The following is a 25,853-nucleotide window of genomic DNA, read 5'->3' on the forward strand; positions in this document are numbered from 1 at the left end:
AAGTGTGTACTTCCAGTTTATTCAGAAGCCTGTTTGGAAAGCAGGGTTGTCTTCCTTATTGTTCTGTGTATGAACTGTATTGAACAATGTTGGCCTCAGCTTGAGTGTGTCTGTGTGTTTTGAGCAAGGGTACAGGCTCCTCTATATAGTTTTGTAAAATTTGAGCAGATGATTCTGAGGCTGCAGATTTAATTTTTTCCTCAGTAATGAGAGCAGTGGTTTTGGAGGGCTTGTTCCTTTGTATTTCAGAGGAGTTGTAGCTGGATGCTGTTATGCAGGGTCTTTCCATGGTTTACAGGAAATAAGTGGTGGTCCATTCCTGCTGGACAGAGCCAGAACCATCACTCCACAAAAAAAGATGTCCAGGCAGTTCTGAAACAACAGAGACTGTTCCTTAAATAGTGGAAGAATTGTAAAAGTCTGATTAATAAACATAAATTAGTTTTATCAAGATTTTCAGGTCTTCTAAAGACGTACTGTGGCATTGTGAGTGTCTACTCACACCTGCTAAAAAATACAAGTACATTTAGTATTTCTTTGTCAAATGTAAATACTTTCTTGTCTACAAGTGCAAGTGAAATTTTTGTACTTAGGAATGAATGTGTCTGAATAGCAATAAAAATGCTGGCTATTTTTAAGAATATATGGAGGCAATAAACCCCATTTTTTAATCCTAAGGAATTTGATAGTTTAATGCCAATCTGTTGCCATTATTCCAGCTGTTTTGGGCGGTTTCAGGCTGTATGGGCCAATACCAACATATTTTCAAATACTCTTTTTTTCTGTACTGTTTTGCTTTAACAGCTTGTAAAATGCAAATGTATAGCATTCCAACATAGAAAGGAAGGGGTATGATGATTCTTTTATGACTTATTTTTTTTTTTTTTTTAGTGCAGACTGACTGAAATGCTGTTGTGGAGGATTGGGGAAATTTTGGTAGCATGGAACAATATTGCAAGCCCTTTATTAAACAAAACCCCCTATTGCTGTCTTTGCTATTTCACTGCTTTTCCATGTGGAAATGGGTAGCACTTGTATAGCATAGTAATAATTTTACTGTGTTAAGCTGTTTTGCTTTACAGTAAATTGTGCTTTGATTGCATTTGATTAGGTAAAGATATATTTAGAAAGACTTGACTGCTGGGTAATGCCATTTCCATCAAAGAAACAATCTGTTAAAAACCTGAGAAGGCAAGGATACTGAGAACAGGATGGGAAGATTAAGTTTTATAAGAACACTCTTACTGGCTCCATTCCCTGTGTACTTACAATTAGTTTTAGTTTATACCAGTTAGATATTTGGCAGTCGCATCCTTCTCCATAAGTAGAAGGAGAAGTTTCTTGGAGCCTAGTGTACTTTGTTATAATTTTCAACTACATACAATGCTAAAAAAGCCCACCAGAGCTGTGCAAGTGGTTGGAGTTGTGTGGGGTTCAGGCCCCTGGAAACCTTCCTGCCCTTTCCAAACCTGCATTGCTGCTGGTGGTGGTTCAGTTTGGGATACTGGGCTTGGCACCTCCATCCGCCTCTGTGGACAGCAGTGAGAGGCACTGTCTGCTCACTGGGCTCCTTTCTTTTCTGAAGGTAGATTTTTCTCTCAGAACAAAGAAACTACCAGCAACCTCTTTACTGGGCCAAGAATAAGCCATTCTTAAACATCCCATAAAATGTATGTGTCCCAGTTTGCAGGTTGCAGTTAACCCTGCATGTTAACATGAAGAGAGAAATAACATGGACTTGCATTTTAATATGCTAATTGGGGAATTTTGTCCTGACATCTTGTAATGTAGTTTCTGATTCTCTTAGCTACGATGTGTAAGTTGGAGGTATGAAACAGGAATATTTTTTTTTCCTCTGACGGTGATACTATGGCTTTTAAAAACAAAACACACGTACACAACTTGTAAAAGATTTAATTTACTGCCATTGACACATTTTTTTTTTTTACACTTCTGTATTTTCTATTAAATTTCTGCTGAATTACATAGAAGGTTTGTATTTTTGTATTTATCTGACCATCACGAGGTTGGAAAATGACAGCTGGTTTCTGATACTTGATTACATAAAAAGCGTTTTAGGCATGTGTTTTAAGTTGTACAACTAAGACTTCAGAATTCCACGTATAACTGTTAGCACCTGAATTTTGAGTTCTTAACTTATGAAAATGGTGTATAAAGTGTATATGCATTATAATTGCACATGGTGTAATATTCTGTTTCTTTCTTCTAGTTTGAAAATGTTACAAGTGAAGCCCAGTAGGATGTGTTTTAGGACTCCCCTTGAAGTCAGTAGCCAAATTTGTGTTGATTAAAGACTTTTCAATGTGGTACAAAAGTAGAAGTGTTTTCTTTGCCTTTTTAAAAACATCTTAAAGATTGCTTGATTTCTTGATTATTTTTTTCCCCTAGAAGTAAATGTTTTGTTAACAATTTCTTGGTGGTAAAGGGGAAACTGTACACTCCTCCCTTAGGACTGAAAACACAACTTAGCGTTCTGTTAATTACAGACCAGGTGTATAGATCACTTCTGCATACCAGGTTAGAAATTCAGTAAATAAATGCTATACAGCACTGTATTTTCTTGTTGCTAGAGATTACTTTGCCTTAAAATTATACAAGTTTTTAGTAATTCTTGTAGCTATATTGCTTGGGAGCTCTTGCCAGGGCAAACCTAACGTGAAGTCAGCCTCTGGGTTGTTAATGCTGTAGTTGTCTTCAGCACTAACCAGCCCGTGGGCAATGCACACACTACTATAACATGGAGTTACAAACAGAATCCACCCTCTCACGTGTTTTCAAGAAAGTGGATGGTGCGTCAACTATGTTTTTTAGCGTTTGAAGTCAAATTTACTGGAAGTCAACACTGCTTTCATGACAGTTTAAAGGGTTTCAGAACTTGCTTGGTCAGGCATATCTCTTTGGAGCAGAAGTGACTGGAAAACTCTGGATCACAGCACTACATGTAGGGAATTTCACCATGATTGTTGTGTTTTGGCTTTGAAACGGCAATATTTTGTTGCAATTGTTTGGCTCACTCCATTGGAAATTAATTTGCTGTCTTGCTTTACTTGGAAAAGATGCTAAAAGCTTATGCTGCTTCCTGTTGGAAAATAGTAGTGAGTTACAAAATTAGCACATTAATGCCAGTTACAACTATAATATCGTCCCAGTGGGAGTTTCTACTTTTTATGCATGTGAATGCATACGTGGTGAGAAGACTTCAGCCACTCTGGGAACACAAACTGCTGTGCAGCTGACAAGGCAAGGAAGCATAATTTGGCTGAAAAATCTCAAAATCAACATTTGTTCTTAGGGAGGCAAATGTAGAGTTTCTTGCTGTACAGAGTTTTGTCAGTGAAGCAAGAAAGATTAAATATTTTCAGCCTTTACACTCCTTAGGGGGTCTAACTTTGGCTCTACATCTTATTTTGTTGGCGTAGGTTGCTGGATTGCTTCCTGTCCTCCTCCTTTTCCCTTTTTAGTCCCTTTCATAAATTGTGCTGCTTGGGATGCTGCTCTTCTCTGTGCGGTAGGTCAGTGTGCAGAGAAAGAGGAAGCCTGTGTTCTTCAGAGGCTTTACCGTTGGCTTAGAAAAATTAATAATTGGTTTTCCTGATTTAAATATTTCCTAGCAAAAAAGAGAATGGATGAAGGAGTGGGCTCTGCGTTTAGTGTGTGTTGTTTCTGCCTTTCAAAAATGAACTTTCAAAAGCCAGCAGATAGTTAATAGTCTTGGCATGGAAACCTGAATGTTGTGGAAGCTGGCAGAAGTATCTCCCAAGTAAGGTTGTGTGTGTGTTGTACTAGAGGAGGAATATGGTGCCCTGGGCAATGGCAGACTGGCTCTGCGCCATGCTCCATTCTCCACTTTTCTTGGAACCGCTCCGTTGAAGATCTAATTATATGGTGCCAGGAGAATCTGCAGATAGCTCAGCAATAACTCCCACTGTCGTTACACCAGATTTCAGTTTATTTGGGGTGCAAAACTTGCACACAAACACTAGATTGTATCACAGTTATCCACAAGTTTTGGCTAGTGTCCAGAAGATACAGTATATTTTAATGTGGTGGTTTCTAAACTGCTAACTCCAGTTTAGACTTATCGGCGTTTTTTCAAAAATGTTTATTCACTTGATTCCCCTTGCCCTCTTAGACTTTTAAATTCGCTGCTTTGTGAGGTCTGGTATTTAACCTCTTACACCCTGTTACAGACTACCCAAGTAAAATGTCCAGGACAATTGAGTGGAATTTGGAGGAGGGAGGGGCCAGGAGGAGGGTGACTTTAGAGAATGATTTTGGACTGCACTATCAGTTGAGGTTGTCTTTAATGTCTGTCATTTGATCAATTGCAGAAGTAAATGTCTCATTAGAAGGGTTCAAAGTAGCTGCAAATACAAGATGCTGCTGCTAAGATGATTTAAGATATGATGTACTTTACTGCCTGTGCTTTAAAGCATTACTATGCTTACTCCTAACTGTTTCGATTCAGAAATTATTACTCTAATTTCAAATACATAATAAAGTTGCAATTTATAGAAATTAAGCTATTAAAAAGTGCTTTTTACTGAAAGGTGTCAATTTACAATTTTTTGTTTTGAGGTTTTGCGGCTGTTTTCTACTTGCTTTGTTAGAATAACAGGTGATAGCTCTAATAATGAACACAGAGGTGAGAGGGCATTTTTGTATACAAACTGTTCCTATAGGGTTGATTCTAATACCACCGTGAAGACTAGCAGTAGCTTCCTGATATTTTCAGTGAGTGAAATGGGCAAAGGGAAAAGGTAAAAGAGTAGTTGCATTGGTGAAGAAGGTGATGCAGAGATTGGGGATGACTGGATCAGCCAGGGTAGTTTTAGAAAAGTCTGAGAAGTGGCAGCAGGCAAACAGCAGAAATTCCAGATGTTGAGGTGATGAGTCCAGAGGGAAAGCTCTGCCCTTGGGAGATAGCAGGAACGGTATTTAATGCGGACAGCTGCCCTGCACACGCTTTATCTTGACCCAGTCATTAAGACCAGGCAAGAAAGAAAATGAGTATTAAGATGAGATGTGAGGTAAGATGTGGAAAGACCAGATGGCCATGAATGTGGTATTGGTGACAACGAGCATGCATGATGATGGGGCAGTTGGGTGTCAGTATTTGGTAGAGGGATGGATGAAAAGGAGTCAGGTGGGCAGCGAGTGATAGCTGCGATAGTGAGCAGTGAGCAGTTCATGGAGGTACTGAGGAGGGGGAACAGTGAAATAAGTGAATAGACTTGAGTGTAGCTTGACAGGAGAAGAAATTACTTTTCTTCCTTTTTATTTGGACAGGTATTAAGTGGAAATGCAATAATGGGCTGTCATAGAAGAAAGTAACTGCAGTAAGTTACCTTCTTTATACGATGCTTTAAAGAGGGAAGGGGAAGGGAAAAGGAAAGAAGTGTGTAGGAACAGAATGGGAGTAACATGGGTTAGGAAAAGTGTGGCAGGAACTGGGATGATACAGGAGTGAGAAGAGGCTTGGTGCAGATTGAAGTTGTGTACACAGAAGGGAAAAGGACGAGGTGAGAGGAGTACTATGTAATACAGGTTTGGAAAGTGTGAGACAAAGTCTAGACAAGGAAGTATGTTGCAGGCCTAAAATTAACCAAAGTTAAAAGAAGAATATTTCTGTGACAGTGATTTAAGTTCTCAGAAGCAGATAGAGGAAGAAACTCCAGTTTCAGAAGTTGCCTTGGGTGTGGCTGAGAGCTGAAACTCAGGAGGGTGGCAAAGCATCGTCTCCGCTGCAGTTTGTGTCACAAGCAGTGACTTATGCCAGATGTTTTTTTCTTACTAATTTTCTCATAATTTGGAAAAGAAAACAATTGATTACATTGATTTTTTTCTTTGAATTTTAAGTAGATTCTGTCATTTTGAAACTTTTAGAAGAGTTTGTGTATGCTAATGCAGATAGCTTTCGAATAGCTTTTTTGGCTCAGAGTTTCCTCTTCGCTTTACAAGAGGAGACAAAAGGTTTGGCATATTTAGCTTAGTGAACGTGTCGAGGAGAACTGTATAACCTACAGGACAGAGATGGCACAAGATCAAATAATTGCAAACTGGCTCCAAAATAATTTAGCTGGAAACAAAAGGTGGGGTTTTCCCCCCCCCCCCCCCCTCCAAAGGAGAGGGATTCCAGGACAGAAACAGCAAGAAACAGCTGCTTCTGCTAGGTGCTGCGTGTTGAGCTTGGTAGTAGCAGGGTCTGCAGACTCAGGGTGTCCTTTCTGGCTCTGCTCCAAATTGCACATACACACCCCCCCTCCCGCCAACTCTTTATTTGGTTGGTTTGTATTATAGGACAAGTATTTGAACTGAGAATGAGAATTTTTTTAAAAACTTATTTACTGATATGTAAATAGCTGTATGTATTATTTGCATGGTACTAGTAAATACTTAGTGTTATACTTCCCGCTTATGAGATAAGATACCTAATGTTAACAGTAATGTTTTAGCAAATGTAACCCTCCTCTCTTGACCACAAATTCAGTGCCCATAAAAATTTCTGTGGTACAGGAACTGATTATATAATTTCAATACTATAGCAATAACATGAATGAAACTCTGGCATTAAATGCTAAAACACACACTTTCAGAAGTGTATGTAGGTGCACATATGCTGTGTATATGTAATAATGTATGCCCTTTCCTTCTCTTAAATTTCTCCAGGTATATGTGGAATTTGATGACCTTGAATGGGAAAAGCGAGAATGGGTTAAAGTTTATGAAGATTTTGCAACCTTCTTGGTGGAGTACCAGCTGGTCTGGGCGAAGAGAAAGGACCCAAGCCAGACTCAGGGATCAAAGATCAAACAAATTCAATGGCCTGCATTGGTAAGATCCTTGAACAATAGCATTTACTAAACTATTTTAATCTCTTTAATTCTGTCCTTCTTAGGAAACTGCCTAGGTTACTTAAACAGTGGTGGAAAGTGGTGAGCATGGAGCAGGAGGGAGGATAAGAAGAGGATAAGAAAATACTAACAAACCATGTTTGTGTTGAAAGGATGGGAGTGATGTGATAACAGGCACTCGTCTTCCTTTTTGAATCAACTTTGAACACTGCAAAACCAGTCTGAGTGACATAATAGAACTAGTGGCACTTTACACAGTAATAGCATCGTACAAACATAAAATTATCTTACTGCTCTGTGGGGTATTGAAACTAAGGTAAAAAATAAACCCTTAAGCTTGTGATACACTCCAGTCCCACAAAGAAGGTATCTAAAATTCAGAGTTCAGAAAGATCAGAAAACTGAGCGAAGATCAATAAAACAGTGATAATTTTATGCCTGGCTTATGAGATGGTACTTATGATTCTTTTTCTTTCTGGATTGATGCCCAAACATTAAAGCTGCAAGAACTGCTAGGAGGTCATGTCCGTTTTTGACGTGGCTTCAGGTAGACCTAATGAATACTAAGGATCTCATGAGATAATCTAATAAGCAAAAAACATGTATTCTTTTTTCTCCAAAGAAATGAGTAGTGCTACCAAAGTCTTCAGAAGAGCCAAATAAATATGAGAGTTCAGGAACATATTTTGTTGGAATTTTTTTGCTTTGTAGAGATTAGGGGAAGATTTTTCACAGACCAGCAAGTGAAAGGGAGCTCCAACAAATTTGTCAAAATAGTGAGGGCGAGTCTTAGATATATTTGATATTCAGCTTAGTATTTCTAACTTCAGTCTTGGGTTTTTAGAAATTTTTTTAGTTGTAATGAATTGAGGTGATGGAATTTTTTTCCTCCAGACTTTAGCTTTACCTGTGTTTCATTTAAATAATTCCCATTTCTGAGCACTTGATGCACTCTCTGAAATGCTGTCACAATTACTTCTCTGCAGCTGTGGTTGGAACAGTCATGCTGATGGTCATGAAGCAGGCTGTTCAAGAAAGCTTAGTGGTGGAAGAGATGCATAGATGGCTTAGGATGGACTTTCTTCCTCTTCAGTTAGTATTCCTACTTGACTCACCCTGTACGTTTGTGCTAATGTACTTGAGTAAAACAAGCTAACTTTCTGGATGTACAGGCTGTTTCGTATACTTGCTTGTACAGGCAAGTTTTCTGTTTCATGTTAGTATATCCTTGAACAAGAATTTTTAGTTTTAGGGAGTCATGTCATTAGCTTTGTGAAGCCACCCATCTCTCCCTGGTTGAGATGGGTATTCCAAAATCTGTTAGCAACTTAGAACTTAGTGTCTAAGTACTGTGCTATTTTACATGCTTTTATTCTCGCTCTCTAGGATAGAGATCAGTCTTGGGTTTAAAGGGGGCGTATTTCTAGAAAGTATGATAGTCTGGCTGCTGATCTGGTCCCCAAGTTAAAAGTGTTTGCTAATGTATGAAAATGTTTTAGTCAAACCTTTCTCTCGGAGACTTTTCCAAATTTCTACTGGCCTAGCAGAAGGCAGAAACATTTTTTTCTTTCATCTCCATCTTTTTATTTCTTGTTTTAATGTTTATATTTGAGGTAGCTGGTATGTTCTAATGTTTAGATTTGAGGTAGCTGGTAGGTTTGAGAAGACAGACTTGCATAAGATCCACCTCCTGCTTTTACAATTAAAAAATTGGAATCTTATAGTCCAAAGTAGGGCTCAGATGGCTTGTTGGGTCACAATTTCCAGATGTTAAAAGATGACAAGTTCTCAGCATTTGTACTTGGCCTGGCTACAAATATTCTAGCAATTGTTTTCTGAGTCAAACCCTCTAGTCATCCATTCCAGAAAACCCGTATTTGAGGGAAAGTGCAGAGACAGGATATTAACTCTAGTTAGAGCAGATTCCTTCCATAGAGACCTCCCAGAATTCTGCTCCGTATCAATAGCTGCACTGAGCACACCAGGCCCTGGGGAACAGGGAGGGTGTTCAAATTGCCATAATACTTCTGGGTTTTGTTTCCAGCCTGTTTGAACGCTCTGGTGTGGTGGAGTGGATGACCTCTATGAGGGTTTGGATTTGAGGGTTTTTTTGTCAAAACAAGACTTACTAAAAATGGGAAAGCATTGGAAAAGGTGGTAAAAATTTTTGATTTTTCCAAACAATGATAGGAATGTCTGTACTTCTTATGTGTAAACCTGAGTGTGGTAATACACGCTTTTGGAAAAGTTGAGTCTTGCTGTAGTTGTTAAAGGAAAAGTCCAATTTTTCCCATGCATGTGAACTATATTGAAAAAAAAATATCATGTACTTGACTATCTTGTCTTCATACTTAATGCCAAAATAAAAGTTTCTGGTAGAACTTTATTTTGGATGCTAATGCATATGCAACAAAGCAATATTTGAGTGTACTTTATGTAGTAGTTCTACAGGATCTTTGCCTTTAGTGGAGTGAGTGGAAAGTGCTTGTATGTTTAGATGGCTATCACCACCTGTTCTCTTTGATCAACATACTCTGTGTTTACTGTGTGGTATTCAAACCTGATCAGGAGACAAAATCTTTAATTTCCTGTGGGGCTTTCTGTGGGCAGTCGTCAGTCTGGTATCAGTGTGCTTCACAATTATTGATTTCTTTTAGTTGTGTGATACAATGTAACCCCACTTCATAGATGAAATTGCTAGGATGCAAGTTGGTCACAAATGTTTGTGATCTTTACATGGGTGAATGCCCCAGGTGTGCCGTTACTGAAAGTGCAGTATTCATTGATCTCATGTAGCTGTGCTTTAAGCTTTTAGGCTCATGTCAGCTGCTGGGAAAGTGAGGAAATGAGAAGTACTGCCTCTTTCTCCCTGTTCAGAAACTCAGTAACAGAGGAGGGATAGATTATGCCCTGAATTCAGTTTCTCTCATAATGAGATTATTTTTTCTTTCAGTAGAGCTCCCGACTCGTTCATGCCGAAGGTGAAAAGTTGACTGTAAATGAGCCTGGAGGCCTGTTGGCAGCAACAGGAAATATTCTTCATTGTGTCAGGGTCGCTGTGATGATGTTGACTAGGTACCTGTTTCTGGGCCGCTGTGCAAGTCTGTGAAAGAGAGAGTAAGTGTAGTGCCTCAGCTTGCTCACGCTGTAATCACACACTTTTCCTTCTTGTGAGATGATTTTCTGGCGATAACGGAGAACTTCTTGTCTGCCTAGCTGACTGGTATAATTGGAAATCACCCTTCATGTGGGGGTATTTACAAGCATGGAAAAAAAGACTATCAGGAAGCGTAATGGCAGTGGTGGTAAGTGATGTCAGCATAAATGTAGCTTAGACATTGGGAAGAGAGTGTTTGGTAGACAGTGCTTATTGTTTACCTCAGGTAACAGAGATGCTTTATAGATGTCAAGGCCGAAGAAAACTTCTTGGCCAAAGGGGTAGCATAGGAAAAAAAATAAACATGGATTTTGAAAACTTAAAAAGTATAGGTAATGAAAGCGAGTGGTGTGTCTTTCCATGTTAAGGGATTAAGAAAAGTAACATAGATGCTGAAATTGAAGGCATCAGCTTAGTTTGGTAAGCAAGGGGTGTGTGTTACAAAGATATTTAAAAAAAGGGGTAGTGATGGGCTAGGAGAATTACCAGTACTTCAAAAATGAGGCAGAATTGATTTTTTTTTTTTAATTCCTCAGGAAACAACTTTGAAGTAGTTGAGAGGATGGATAAAATTTTTTGATCTGTGGGTGGATAAGAACAGTTGTGTTTTAGGGGGAGTAAATTATTAATTTTCCTGATGTAGAAATAGTTTGAGTACTAGGATGTTAGAGATCAGTGATAAAATCATGCCTATGATACAGTTCAGGCTGAAGTCTTAGGTATATGATGGGTATCCCCTCAGCACCCAAGAAAGGAGGTGAAAGTAAGTGTGTGGGCAGGGGTGGAAAACTGGAGCCAAGGTTTTAATGTGGACAGAACAGAATGCTTCTGTGAACTGCCAGTTTGAATTTAATTACAATCTCTCTAATTGCATATTAGACACATAGTGTAGAAGGAGAAAAAGGACTGTAGAAGGAGAAGGACTAAGGACAGAAGCTACTAGAGACATTTTAGAGTATAATAGAATAATGTGGAAGAAAAGTTTAAGGTGATAGGCTTAACTAGGAGAGGCCACCATGGTGAAACTTAAATAGCAGTTTGGGTTTTTTAACAGCATCAACTTTACATGGTGAATGGTGGGGACTGAGTGCCTTAATATTTTTTTGTTTGTTTGGGAAGAGGGTTTTGGAAACTTCAATAATGTGCTGAAATGAAAATTTATTGTTGAAGGTCTACAGATAGAAATGGAAGGAAGAGCTTTAAGACAGGCGTTTTAAGGGGCATGTTCCTTCACCTTGGCAAGACAATAAGGAAAGAAGGGTAATTGAAAATGCAATTAATATTGAAGGAGTTTAAGGTGGATAGATGATGGCAAGTTTGTACTTTCAGGAAAAAGAACTAAGAGAATACAAGAGGTTGGAAAGAAAAGGATTGGAATTGGAGATAAGGAAAATGCATTGAATGGGAGCACGCATGAGAAACTTTTGCACTTGCAACGAGAAAGGAAGAGAGTATTGTAGAACAGGGGAAGGAAAATTATCTTATTTTGGCTTTTTCCTTTTGGAAGAAACTGACAGTCTTGTGCAGGGTAGATGCCAAAGGACGAAACAGTTTGACTCTGTCTGATATGATGAAAAACAGGATTGGGGAATGGTACACTTAGTTGGCAGGGCAGAGGTGTGTGCCTGGGGAGGTTACATACAGGTACAGGTGATGGGTCAGTGGTTTTGTGCGCTCTACTGGGTATGGTTTGTTTTGTAAAGTACGTGTTGCCTGTTGTTATAATTAAACCAGTGCTGCTTGTGAATTCAGTATGAATTCATATATAACAAATCAGAAGAATCCATACTAATTCTCTGTTGGTTTGAGTATGGAGACAGTGCTTCACTAGCTTTACGTACTCACCTTGTCAAACCAAAGGATTTACCCTGTGGTCTCAACTACTACAAAGGTCTGCAATAACTGTATCGGTCCCAGTTTTGGTGCTGGCGTACCGCAAGAACTGGTTGTCTTGCAATTGTATATCTGTGAAGAGTATACATATAAAAACTAAAATACATTTCATGAGGAGATCTTGAATATGCTTGTGTCGTAATGCAGGGTAGCTGCAGGAGCAACTCAGTCTACTCCCTGCACCCCAGCCCCACTGGTGGAAAAAAAAAAAAGACTGTGTCCTCCATCCGCCTGTCTCTTTTTCTTGGAACAAGTGAAGTCATTGCTAAACCAGTGGCTTGAGAACAGTCTTTCCTGGGACTCTGTCCAGGGCTCTGCAAGATTAGAGCTTTAGCCAGGCTTATAACGAAACCAGGGACAAAGAGTAGGTCTTCATTGGCAATGACTGACTCTTTTTCCACTGTGAGAATCTGGAGCTGATTTACAGTGGACAGTGCCAGTGGCACCTGTGGGACTGTGGGCCTTTAGTCTGACCATCGTGCTAATGAGGAGGTCATCTTGCAGAAGAATGAGATGAGGTTTGTTCTGGGTGGTGGTGGATGTGTGAGTTCTGGTTAGATGTGAATGAGCCCGTATGTTCATGTGCTGACTGCATATTAGGGTACTTGGTGGTAAAGTATAAGAGTAGAAGTGTTCATGGACATGTGGAGGATAGACTTGTCCTCTGACCTGATGTAGCCTTTCCCTCCTCCCTCCCTGCCCCTCTGTCCCAGCTGTCAATTGCAGAATCCTTTTGCTTGACTGCATTCTGCTTCGGCTGGCTTGATTGTGTTAAATTATAAAGCAAACATGAAGTGCCAGTTTATTGGCATTTGTGTCATGATTAAGGAAGGAAGTGTACAGATTGAACAACAAGCTTCTATAGATCTTCCAGAGATTCTTGAGGCACATCAAATTCTTTATTTTTGGCACGATGATGGAAAGTAGAACAGGTCCCTTGTTCATTCCTGTCTGTACTGTGACGCACTACCACTTTTTTACTCTCTCAGGGATTTGTTTTGTTCCTTGCCTTGATGGTCTAATTTTAGCATTTCTGAGTAAGTTTCTCTTTTATATGTTGGTCCCATGGATCAGACATCCCCTTCAAAGTCAGGAGTTTCTGTAGATAACTGCTAACATTCCCCCTTCTACTTCACTGCAGCCTGTCCTCTCTGCACAATGAAAAATGGAGGTATATACACTGCCAGATACAGTGATTAAATCCTAGCAGACACTCAAAATACTCCAGTAGTAAAAAGAAATAAATTCACAAAGGATTACTGTGTATATAGAAAGCAAGGCAGAGAGAAGACTCAGTCTCCTGAGTCCTAAAATATAAAAACTTTGAGGACATTTCAAATTTGAGGGGAGGAAGTGCTGTAGCTTCCAGGAATCAAAAACTAATAGTGGATTTTCTCAGCTTCTCCTTTCCCTGCATCAGAATTCTAGTGTTTGTATACCTTACTAATATGGGGTAAAGAGGAGATACATACAACAGAGAAGAAAATCCTTGGAACCTGTCAGCTTCTTGGAAAATATTTAAGGCACTTTAGAGCTTGGGGAAGAGAAAATTTAAGTAACTGACTCAGCAGAGCACAAATGACCTGATTTTTGCTGCATTGTGAAAGACAGTAACATGCAGAAACAGCACTTGGAGATGGTTCAAAGATTACTTCGCTGGAGAGTATGTTACTGTAATATTCCCACAGAACATAAATGTCTCAAGCAGTACCACATCCCGCCTGTGTACTTTGGCACTTGCTTTTTTTAAACTACTGCTTACTGGGAGCCGCTGCTCTCCACGCAGTCTTCTAAGCAGAGGCCATTACCTTCCCAGGACATGCCCCAAATGAAGAGTAATAAACTGAAATCTGCCTCCCCAGATGCTCTGTTGTGAAATATGGGTGTTGTCTTGTGGCTTCCCACTCTGGAAATGAGTGACCGAGTGGAGAGCCTCACTGCTGTGCTGACTTGTATGTGGCCCTGGTGCTTTCTGTGCACTTTACACTACTGCATTCTTTGTTCCAAGGTCTTTTGTCCCAAGGTGTTGGCTAATAGCAAGCTTATACTTAATTTTTGTTTTTTACTTTATTCTTGAATTTCTAAGCAATGGAGACCCTTTCTATTTGAACAGATTTAGTTTTGTAAAAGCACGCCTTCCATATATAAAATGTTGTTTGTAGTTAAGTGCTATGCAAAGAATTGTTTTTAATGTCAAATTAATTTACAGGAGTGCTAGAATTCCAAACAAGAGTATTTTCTGACCTTGTGCTTACTGTTATTTTAAGGCTGAAGTAATTTTGATCATATGGGCCTGGGAGTTGCCATTTTGGCAGCTTCTCTAGAGAAAGCTGCTTTAATATGTCACAGCATCCTGAAGGTCTCTGTACTGCAGGTTCTTTCCTGCTAGTAAAGCACTTCTCCTTGTGCTCCAAGGATTACACAAATTAAATAACTAGATATTGTTTAGCGTCCTTCAGCAGCAACACTAAGCAGTACTCCCAGTTCAGTGTGCCTCTGTCACTTACACCTGTTCAAAAGACAGATAGCAATGAAATGCTGTTAATAATTTGTATGTGCTTCTGTAAAAGATGGGCATAAAGATTCTTGAGGTTCTATGTTCAAGCTAAGTAGCTGAAGCGGAGCAGAGTAGCCACAGTTGCAGGGAGCTCAGTGCAGGATAGTTGCTTGCATATTGATTTCATAACTGATGCTGAAACCTATATTGGTTCAATATATGGTTATGCTCCTGTTGATACTGTAGTCAGATAAAAGTCAGTGTAGGTGTATTTGAACTGCATTCACACTTCCAGCTTTAGTGTTGACCTAATCCACAGCTTCATCAGGTATAAAAGCAAAGAGCTAGGCTGGATCCTCTGGAATTGACTGGAAAGTCCCAAATCTTTGATTTAATCCCCTCCCCCACCCTAGCATTCATGAGAACAAATTTTCCATTTGTGCTTAAAACACCAAATCACTTTGTAGCTGTCTAGATAGTTTGAACTTCCTCAATGAACTAGAAGGATCAGCTCAACTTGGAGATAGTGTTGAGCAGAATATAAGCATGTGTATGCAGTTGGTTATTTCAGCACATTATTTTTGAAATTCAGCTTCCAGAGCTTTGGCATTGGAAGAATGAGTACCTGCAGTGCCTTTTGTTATCTCCATCAGTCTGGTAGCTCACAGTCTAGCTGCTGCTATTTATATAAGTTATGACTTATATTATAATATACATGCATCTTATATACTTGCATATATGTGTGGGTATATTTATAGAGGCATGTGTATCTAGAGATATGTACATAAACATAATTTTTTCTCCCTATATTAAAAAAAAAATATTTCCCAACCTATACCTGTTGAGAGTCTGTACAGTGAGGGAAAGATGTCAGTGTGGTACTTGTCCTCCATCTGAACGGTGGCTGTCCAGAATAAGGAAAGCTGTGCCAGAAGACTTCTATCCACAAAAAACTGCTTGGTGTTTTTCTTGTGATGGTGGGGAGGAGCAGCTGGGCTTTACACCTGTCAAATCCACTCGGCAGCTAATTTTGAAAGCCACCCACTGTTAAAATCTCCACTGCTGCTTCTGTGCATTAATGACTTGTCAGCTGTGCAATACTGAAGCACTGCTCTCTTTGTCTTCACTCGAGTAAGATGAGTTATGGAAGGTGTAATTAGAGTTTTATGAGTTACTTGTTCTCCTTTCCCAGAATTCCAGCAGTTTCTTCTGGGTTTTGCTGTGAATCTGGTGATGTGCTGTATTGAAGTCTTAATATCCACTTTAAATGTACAGCAGCACGGAGAACCTGCCCAAAATGCAAAGCACCTCTTCTGGAAAAGTATTTCAGTACTTTACTGTGTCGATACACAAGGCCTTCTGTAGTCTTCTACAGCTGGAACGTAGGAGCTTCAGGTGAAATTAATGTCTGGATGAAGTAAAAATGTTGCAGTCAGGGCCAGACACTGTGTTTTGCTAGGTTAGGGTGAAAGTCTGCATTTTGCAAAGTGCTGAGAATCTGAAGGAAGGTTTTTTTCATGGTACTAAGACAGCATATACTTTAGCTCCACCTGAATTTTGGTTACTAGCATATAAACAAAGCAGCCGTTGCTTCCAAGGTCTCCTTTTCTATGGAGTGACTCCACAGAGCATTTTGTCATGTCACAATTGTATCGCAGTATTTTAGCTTCTCCTCCATCTACCACAGAACTGGTGCCCATGAAAAAATATTCTCTTGATTTCTGGGAATTTCTTGTAGCACTTTTTTTTACAGCAGTAGCACCAAGTCTTGTCACTGGATCTATCTTTCAGAATTTTGAATAAGTGGGGTAAGTGATGGTGGGGAATCTTGTGTTGCTAAATTCAAAGACAGAATCGACAACACGGATTGGAGAGGAGACACAATGGAAGACTTTTTAGTCCTTTGAGCCCTTGTGGTGTGGAACAGGATGTTAATATTTGGGACAACAAAGAAACTGGATGGAGAAAAGGATAGTTTTTTCACCTCCTGGGGTGAATATGTCACTTGTGTTGCTGGTTAGGCTGTTGGGCAGGAAAGGTTGTCGTAATGTAAGGCTATGGTAGTAATATTTAAAGTGCTTCTGCTTTGCAAATGGGTTAAAAACAAAACCCTAACTTCCTTTCAGCTCAATCTGTTACGGATGTGGTTTCACACTGAACTTAACCAATCCCTTGCTGATGCTGAAAGGGACGGTGCTACTACCTCCCCTTTTTTGTACTTTGGCTTAAAACCCCTTCAATTTCAGGTAGATCAGCAAGCTCTATCACCTAGGGAATGTACACATACACTCCCCGCAGCCTTACACAAAAATGTTCCATGTGATAGTTCTAAGATACACTAAACTCTTGTGAACTAAGCAGGGATCAGGGATATATGTGAGAATGAAGTGCTATTGTTTATTACTATTATGCATTGTCTATACCAGAAAATATTGATTACTTCTGTTTTATTATATATTTCAATTTCATTCCATCGTTCTGTGCTCTTAGGGCTCTGCATTTGAAAGAGATTTTGAAATGAGATCTTGGTAGTTAGCTGCCATTAATAGAAACTTTTGCTGGCAAATGTTGCAGGCCTTCAGTTACACTACAAAAATTAAATCAAGTACTTGGGAGCAAAAGTTTGTCCCATCCTGCCCCACCCCCCGCCCCTTTTTCCTCCTTTTTTCCCTTCCTTTGTCGTAGGTGCTAAAGCATTGTAAATGGGGTCTGCATGTTACATTTGTCATGAGTGATCTGTTTTCTTATATGGCAATTTCTTGAGGGCCACGAAAAGTCAAATTTCCATAGCAGCCTCATAAACTGCTTAAGTTGTTCTAGCAATGATTTTGATGTTGTACATCTAGTATGTTTACTTTTTAAATTTGTCTTAACTTCTAAGGAGAAAACTGAATGTAGGAAAGAAGTTCAAGAACAGCTTGTCAGCTTCAGGTGTTTAACCTGCCTGAGGAAGCTGGGATAGAACCTGTGTTTTTTATCTTCAATGTCCTAAAATTTCTGGTAAGTGACTATCATTCTTAATTTCTGAAAAACAAACTCTTAAGTAGTAAAACCAGTATGTCCTTTATTCCTGGCTTCACTGCCATAACAGCAGTTGCCAATTCTTTTCAGGTGCGTGTTTGTATGGGGAGCATGTTACTTTCTGAATTGAATGGGGGAGCATTTACGTGGACACAGATTTCATCAGTGGTTCTGAAGCCTTTCTCAGATTTGGTGGCTCTGCATGTGCCCCAGCTGGGCAGGAGGAATGGAAATGTTGGTTGGCTGCAGGTCGTGCCACTCGTGACAAGAATGAAGATGTGATTAGGTAGTAACCACAGGGTAATTGGAATTGCAAGGGAGTATTGATGGGCAAAGACGAATAGAGGAGGAAGCTGTTGAAGGCACAGGTTTATTTCTTCTGCTGAGTAGTTTTCTTCTAGTTGTTTGGGGGTTAGTTGTTGTTGTTGTTGTTGGTTTTGTGGTTTGGGGTTTTTTTTTGTTTTGTTTTTTTAATAAAAGAAAAAAAATACAGGTTTTTTTTCTTTACGTGCTGCATCCAGTTGTCTTCAGTAGGTTCAAAATCCATTTTCTGTGAGCATGAGAGGCCAGGACTGGGAGCATATTGTTCTACCACTTCCTTTCTTGTACCTTTGGATTAACATCCTTCCAGCTGCTGGTCAGATCAGGAAGTTGAGTCAAGGGCTAGAAATGGCAAGTACACTTTCAACGACTTTTTAAAAGAAAAAGCAAAAATGTAAAGTGAAGACATTTCTATTCACAATGTGTGTCCTGTTAGGATGATGTCAGCCTGCAACAAATGATGAACAGCGCTGAAACAGTTTTAATTTTTTTGAAATTCATCAGGTATTGAGAAACAAGTACTTTATCATATTTGTGGTTTTATAACAGTTCTGCTTTTCTACCTTCTGCTGTGTGGAACATTTACATAAATGGGGGAAGGGCATACAGTGAAACTTGGTTTTGTGTTTGGGGTTTGGTTTTTTTTTTCCCTGTTTTACCTGCTCTTCCTTGCAGTAAAGCTTGAGGTTACTTCAACAATAGTTACTAGTAATTCTTCAAAATATTTAATCTTATTTTGTGTGCACTGCATGTTTAAAAAGCATTATTACATAGAATACATTTAATATGGGAAGGTGAATCAATGTTAGGAACTGTAAATTTAGGGCTTTATAAAGTATTTAGGAATCAAAACAATTTCAGAAAAATATTCATTAGACTGACTTTGTTAGCAGTCAGAATAGTCTACTATTGATTAGGGAAGGAGTCTTTGTTTGAAAATAGTATCCTTTAGCAGTAATTAATATTTTACTAGAGAAACATGGCTGACCTCATCTAACCCCGAGTACGTCGGACTTCTTATTTACAGATAGGTGAATTATTAACACAATGATACAGTGTTTATTTTTTGTCTACTGACTGTCATAGGCTCTACACCAATCATGGATAGAAAAAAGTATTTTATTAAACTTTTTGGTTTTTTACTAGCTGCTTTTGTGTTGCATTTTGATTGCTTTATGGAAAAGACTTGATCTGTTAGTTAACCAATTGTTAGAAATTTACATGAAGCCTCTCAATATTCAGTTTTTGAACAGAGCTGTTTTAGAAAAAAAAATTAATGATTCTTAAATATAATGCAACATTCTGAAAAACTCTTGACTGAATATTTTAATTTGAAATTTTTCATCATTTTTGAGTTGAAGACATTGGGTAGGTAGGTACCTCATTTATTTTAATAAATGATGCAGAATTATATTTCTGTTCATGGCTTTTGCAGATGGCTTTGAAAAATTCTTACTTATTTCATTGAAGAGCTTTGCTGGGATTTTAAATGCGTATATTGGATTGCTACGAACTGTATTAGTACCATCACAATAGGAATGAAGTACTCATTTGTAGGGCTGAGTGAGTGGATGCCTTTGGAAACACTGAAACATTTAGCTGAATCCTGAAATGAGCCGAATAGTACTACTTATCATTGGTTGATAAATTTAGCCATTTTGAAAGCATAATAATAAAGTTCTATATTAAATATGAATACAACCAAAATCCATTTATGTGCTTTATAGAAATTTTTTGCATTAATATATTGCATTTAAAGTTTAACTGGCTTTTTAGAGAAACATGTTGATATGCATTTTGGTGTATTTGTCTGGAATAGGCTGTATTTGTTCTAACCAGTATTCTAGTGAGGCTCTGTCAGCAAGCTAAAGCCTGTTCATTTTGGTTCCAGTATTTCTTTTTGGCCAGGTATGGTTTTGCTTATAGTACTTTTACTACTGTAAATTACAATGCTTTTAGTACTTCTAATACTTTTAAGTAGTCCAAATGATTCATAAAAATTTCTTACTGCTTTTAAATTTAAAGCCAACTTCTTTTTTGTATCATGATTATCTAAAGTGTTACAGAAATGCCAGGTTATATCTTCATAGCTTACAGAAAGGGTAGTTTGAAGATGCACCATAACACATTTGCTTTGAGGAATCTTATTAGTAGTGGGTTGTACATGAAGAGGTCTTGACACCTCTGTGAACTGGTGCTACAAGTTTGCCAGGGCCAGACCTTACTGAAGTTTCAGGCAAGATGCTAATCCTGAAGACTGGGCAGCACCTCTGGCTTTCAGTCTCATTCTGTAGATTACTTAGGGCAGACTTAATCAATACTGTTTTACTTCTTTGGTAAGAAGCATTTACAATGTGATTTGAGAGCTGGTAAAGAATTTGCTATTGATTCTTTATTGGCAAGTAGAGTGATAGGCACTTGTGCGCAGTCATTTTCTAAGACTCATAGTGCAGTTTCTGTGGGGAGAATGAGAAATATTTGGGGCATTTTATTGGTGATTGAGGGAGAATTAAAATAAGTCAGAAGTCTTTTGGAACTCTTTCATATTGGAATTATCTTAAAACTAAAATAGAGTCACTGTGTGCATTTATTAAATACTTAGGGCCTTATGGATGTTTTCCTGCTTCCTAGTAAGACGCTAGCTTCTGTCCTTGTGGAAAGAAAAAGGCAGTTCCACATTTGAGATTGCATCAGAACTTTTGTAGCAAACTGACTTCTGTCAGGCATCGCTTAGACAGACAGAATTCTATGAATCTCCACTAAGCACCATCAAGTTTGCTGGTGAAGGTGGCTGCAGACAGTGGTAGGATTTGATTAGTCAAGACTGGTGCAATCCTAGCAGAACAATGTGTTTGACTTGATTTGCAGGTGAAGGGATTGCAGATGATTTTTATAAGCCTGACCAGTATGTGTCACCTGCTGTGACTTTTCACTTCTTTTCCTCCCCCTCCAAAATGTGGTCAGGTAGAAACGCAGCTCTGCTGTACGTGCAGCAATTTGTTTCCTTTAGATGCGCATGATCTCAGATGAGCTTTTGTTAGGGAAGAATTCATGCAGTTTTCCATATGCTCTTCAATTAACAGTTTAGATCTTCTGTCCTTTATATATATAACCTAGATCTTGGCAGTTAATCTGCATATATAAGCACTGTGGTATTCATATTACTAGAAGGTTATGATTATAGGGGGCTTGATGGCATTCTTAATTGGTCATATGGTTTTTCTGTGACAAACTGTTTTCCTGTGTTACTGTCAAAATACCCAGTGAACTCTGATTAATTGTATTTTGGCACATGGCTTTGAAATTACTGTCACTGCTGTAGAATGTTGATTTCAACATCTTTGGCTGCTACAGTTGCACAATCTTTTAATGATAGATGAACTTGGAGTTCCTTCAATACAAATGACATTATTGGCACATGTGATTGTATACTAGATTATTTATCCACTGTACCTTTTATTGGACCTTTTAAGCCCTCCTCTGAATACCTAGCTTAAGCTTCCTTTCAGAGTGGCCTCTGATGACCAGTGTCATCTCCTTAAACATTATGAATGCACGTACGAAGTACAGATGAAAGCAGGAAGCACAGCTGTTCTGCACGTCCAGGCAGGGGAGGTTAACGCTATTAGATGTCACTTGACTGGTCCTTTATCAGTCTGCCTTTTGGTAGTATGAAGTATGATATCTTACTTACCAAGAAAATTAGAAAACTGTAAGTCATTCTGTGCCTGTCCACCTGACCCAGGTCTTTCTGTTTGTGTTATTTTAAGCAAATTTTGGGTAGTAAGGGAGACAGACTGGCTTTTCCCCTGGTTTTACAGGATTCTGAACACTTTCTTTTATGTATTAATGCTATTTTAATATATGCTTTAGTATATGTATTTACACTGTGTCACTGATGGTTATTTTTGTGGTGTGTTTTTTTCTTTTTTAAATTGAAGTAATTTAATTGTATAAAGTACAGGTTACTTAGCTATGAATGTTTTTGGCACAGTGAGATTGTGAAAGGCAGTCAATAGCTAGTTACTTTCTGTTGGGGAAATATTTTTTTTTTAACATATATGGACCTTTTACACTGATTTTAAGCAGGGTCTTAGGATACACATTGTGAGTTTAAAGCACTAGTTGCAGTTTGCTTTCCCAGTACAGTTTCAGTACAGTTCTTTCAACTAATGTAATCCAGGTTTTTGCTAGTTGCCTTTAGAGTTTGTCTTTTAAATGAACTGAAATATCTGTTTATTTTCATAAATGAGAGATGAAGATGGGAGGTAACAGAAAGTAATTTCAAGATATATAAAACACAATCAATTCGGAATACTCTTGTTAGCCAGCTATAATTTTTTGACTATAAAAAGTAAATGGAGAAAACACAGTAACTGATTGTATTGAATTTTGTATGGAAAATCAGCCATTAAGCCAAAGCAGATACTTGCTTTTTTCTTGAAATTATGTTTTCAACCATGATCCAGAACTTCAAAGAGCCAAAGAATATTGGTAACCATGTATGCACATGAAAACAGTAATGTTAATTTACCAGAAACTGAGGCTTATTTTTCATTTCCAAGGTAGATATGAGAACGTGGGTATGAACTACCCACAAACTAACTGTAATAAGTAAGGCTAATTACTTTTCCTTTTCTTTTATTTTTCTCTAGCATTCCCTTCAGAGAAGTGGAAATAAGTTAAAAAACCCATATGTGAAATAATTTTCTATACTGTATGTTTTTAACTGTTATAGTTCTTGGCCAGTGGTTTTATCATGATCTTCAAGTAATTTGTTCTGCATTTTTTTATTTTTTTATACAGTGTGTTTTGGGTGTCCAGTGTCAGAGATTGTAGCTTGGATCCACCCTCACTGAACCTCCCCCCACCATCCCCCTGCCTCAATGGCTTTGATCAGTTCACCAGACCATATTTCTGTCTCTTCTGTACAGTCAAAACCTGTATTCGCTTTATTCTTTACATTTAATGCTCATTGAACAGTCTTGCAGGTTAGTAGCTCTCTGAGGGACGAGCTTGCAAGTGGGAGCAGTTGTCAAGTGGGGTAAATAACGTAGTTCCTGACTGCGACCAAGTGATGAAATTTGTTAGCAAAGATTTCATCTTTATACTGCATGTGGAGAAAGGCCAGTTTCTACCACATTGGTACGGACTCAGTAGTGCTCTGCTTTCAGATTAATGGGGCAGTTTACAGATCTGAGTCATTTCTCCTGACCCATGCACACAGTGATTTGCAGCTTGATATTAGTTCTAGGCTCAGCTTGTAACCATGAAGGCTGGAAACATAATTTTATTACTGGAAAGTCCTTCTCTTGAATAGTTTTGCGGCAGAAGGTGAGTTCAGTTATGATTTCTTATGATCCCTAGGCATAAAAATAGCCAAGAAGACACCCCTCCACTCCCCTTTTTGTCTGATTTCCAACCTTGACAAAAATTTTGCAGTCATTCAAAAATTTGGCTATACGTCATTCTGTAATTCTTCTTTTGTCTACTGGGATTGCTGCTCAGCTGAGACAGGAGGATTCAGTCACTTCTTCCTTTGCCTCCAGGATGTGCTGCTTGTTTTGAGATAGGAGGTTGTATCTCACTGTTTGAAAGGCGATACCATCAGTAATGGGATAGGTATGAAAGCAGTAGAATCGTCTACTTGAACTGCTCATATTTGGTTCCAGGCTATGACTGGTGCCTGGTTTAATTCTCTGCTGCTGTTTGATAACAGTGCAAGCCATATTGGTGCTTCTAGAGCTGTCTTGAGGGGCTTGTGTTGGGATGGAGGCTGCTAGCAGGGGAAAAAAAGGAATTGGGAATTCATCAGCAAAAAACAAAAACGTGAGTGTGCGGAACTGAGGAAAGAATGCAAACATCACAGTGTCATTGTGCTATTTACCATTGTTGCTGGTGGTTTTGATCGTTTTTCTCCTGTTCAGCATCAGCTTTTGTTTTTCTAGATTGAATTTGTTAGCACATAAGACTCAGTCTCTAGTAGCTGCTGGTTCACTCTTCCTACCTGTAGCCAGAATGAGGTACACACTAAAACATAGCTTTTTCAGGCAAGTGACTCCCAGAATACAAGATCATAATCTTCCAAATTCAGAGAACTGTTGCAGGAGCTCACTGGTGTCAAAAGGGGGAGTCTTTGTTCTCCCTGTTTTCTTATCTGCAAGAAGAGAGGGAAGGTGGTTCAACGTATTCAGCTCTTTCACCAGAGCACATAGATTGTACTTGCTGAGATAAATAGAATCATAGAGGATCTGGAGGTAGCTGTGGTCTCCGTTTTACCTTTGAAAGGAGGATTACTGCTGCCACGGAAGATTGCAGATGAGAATTAGATGGAGTCCAGTGGTGTTTTTGCTTTTGCTCCTTTGTGGAGATGTTTTCATGCTGTCATTTTTGCCATTCTTGGAGGAAAGGATGGGAGAGATGGGATGGGAGAGAATCCCTCGCCTTGGTTCCACGTGGGGTACTGAATAGAGGAGTGGCTACTGAGAAGACTGTATGTTTGTGTGGAGTCCCGGATTACCAGTGACGTACTTTTACAGCTTTCATCAGAGCTCTTGGAAGAAAAACTGAAAGCAGGAAACCCCCGATGCTACTTCTGCGTAATGAAGACTAAGGAACTGGGGTGATGGGCACAGACAGAGGAATTTTATAATTTCACAAATTCTTCACAATATAATCTAGGTTTGAGGAATCGTGGATCCCTTTTCTGTAACACCTACAGATTCTTCACTTTGGACACGTAGGATGCTGAAGGGATACATTCAGCTGCGTTCTCCTCTTCATCCCCAGTTGTCTTCTTCATTTTGCTAGGTTTTGTGCAAGGATCCTTTCCACAGGACTGATGACTGTAGGGAGGTCATCGTGTCCAGATTCAAGATGTTCTCTGTGTAAACAGAAAGCTTTTCATTCTGGGTGTTTCCTAACCCTTTAGGAACTGAGCAGTAAGCTGCATAACCTCTTCTTCTGTGGTTTTAGAAGAGGCTAACCAGATTTATGAGCAAATTCAAGATATATAACAATCTTGTGATGAGTTTCTTCCTGTGGCCATCACAGATAAAACAGTCCTCTGGATCATACTTTTGAATCCTGTGCCCATAGTGCGGTTTGTCAGGGCAGTGTGTAGGACATGCTTTTTGAGGTCAGATACAGGGCTTAGAGTACAGACACCTCGTCCTTTGCCACCTCCTGATTGCTAGACCTTTGTTTTAAAAACAGTGCTTCTTAAGTTTTCTACTAGCTTCAAATCTCTCTTCTCAAAGCACTCCCCTTGTGGGAGCTCTGGTTCCATAGGCTGCTGAGGATTCAGCTTCAGTAGCCTTAATTTTCTAAAGGAACTTGAAACAGTAATAGTCAGGGAGGGGGAAAGAGAGTTTACAGATGTAGACCCAACATGTCGATGTGCCATTTGTTCTTTCTCTCTTACTCCCTTTACAATTCCTGAGAGCCATTTGGTATTTATTCAGTGTCCTGGTTCTTGGGCTCCTCTTATGCTGTCAGCTGTAGTTTTGTGGTGCTGGTACCTGCCTAGTGTGTAGGGTGTGTGCCCCTCTTACAGCTGTGCTGCCCCCTCTTACAGCTGTGCTTTCCACCTGAGTCAGTCCAGGGATGGTGGAGCGAGAGCTCTGCATTTTCCACGGGCTACAGGATTGTTAATGACAATTATCATCTTTAAGTAGTCCCAGTTCTCCTCAGAGGGCAGGATGTTTCAGTTGTTAATTGCTCTCTACAGCTCCCTTCTCGAAGTTGAATGCCGTGTTGCAATATTGCCTGTACGGGGTCAGTGACAGCAGCTCACAGGACACATAGTATGCAGCTGCCTGCAGAAAACACTTCACTGCAGTGATGAAGAAGACATTTACATGAAGCAGCTTGTGTGCAGTCACCTGACAAGGGTGCAGTCTCCATGCTAAAACGCCGGCCTTTCCCGTGCCTGCTGGTGTGTCTTCGCAGCTTTGCTGTCTGGCTGGTAAGGAAGCTGCTGGAGGGCCTTCAGTGGAAGGAAGTGGGTTGTGGCTGCCTGAACAGCTCCCCTATCGATAGCCCTGTCCCTGCGCAGCTGGGGAGGCTGGCAGAGACTCTCGCTTGCTGT

The 25,853-nt window shown here is 39.3% G+C and overlaps 1 protein-coding gene across 2 annotated transcripts in view; it reads left to right on the plus strand.

Annotated features, from left to right (window-relative positions):
- The window catches only part of JMJD1C (jumonji domain containing 1C), a 165,936-nt gene that overhangs the window by 47,174 nt on the left and 92,909 nt on the right, over positions 1-25,853 (plus strand). Inside the window, exon 2 of one of the 2 annotated variants that reach the window (XM_055720847.1) lies at positions 6,691-6,855. In XM_055720847.1, coding sequence (XP_055576822.1) covers positions 6,691-6,855 — 165 coding nt within the window. Of the gene's footprint in view, positions 1-6,690; positions 6,856-18,952; positions 19,137-25,853 lie in introns of those variants that run through there. The other variant, XM_055720849.1, reaches the window with a different exon arrangement.

The sequence above is a fragment of the Falco cherrug genome, chromosome 9 (assembly GCF_023634085.1).
Source record: "Falco cherrug isolate bFalChe1 chromosome 9, bFalChe1.pri, whole genome shotgun sequence".
NCBI classification, from domain to species: Eukaryota; Metazoa; Chordata; class Aves; order Falconiformes; family Falconidae; genus Falco; species Falco cherrug.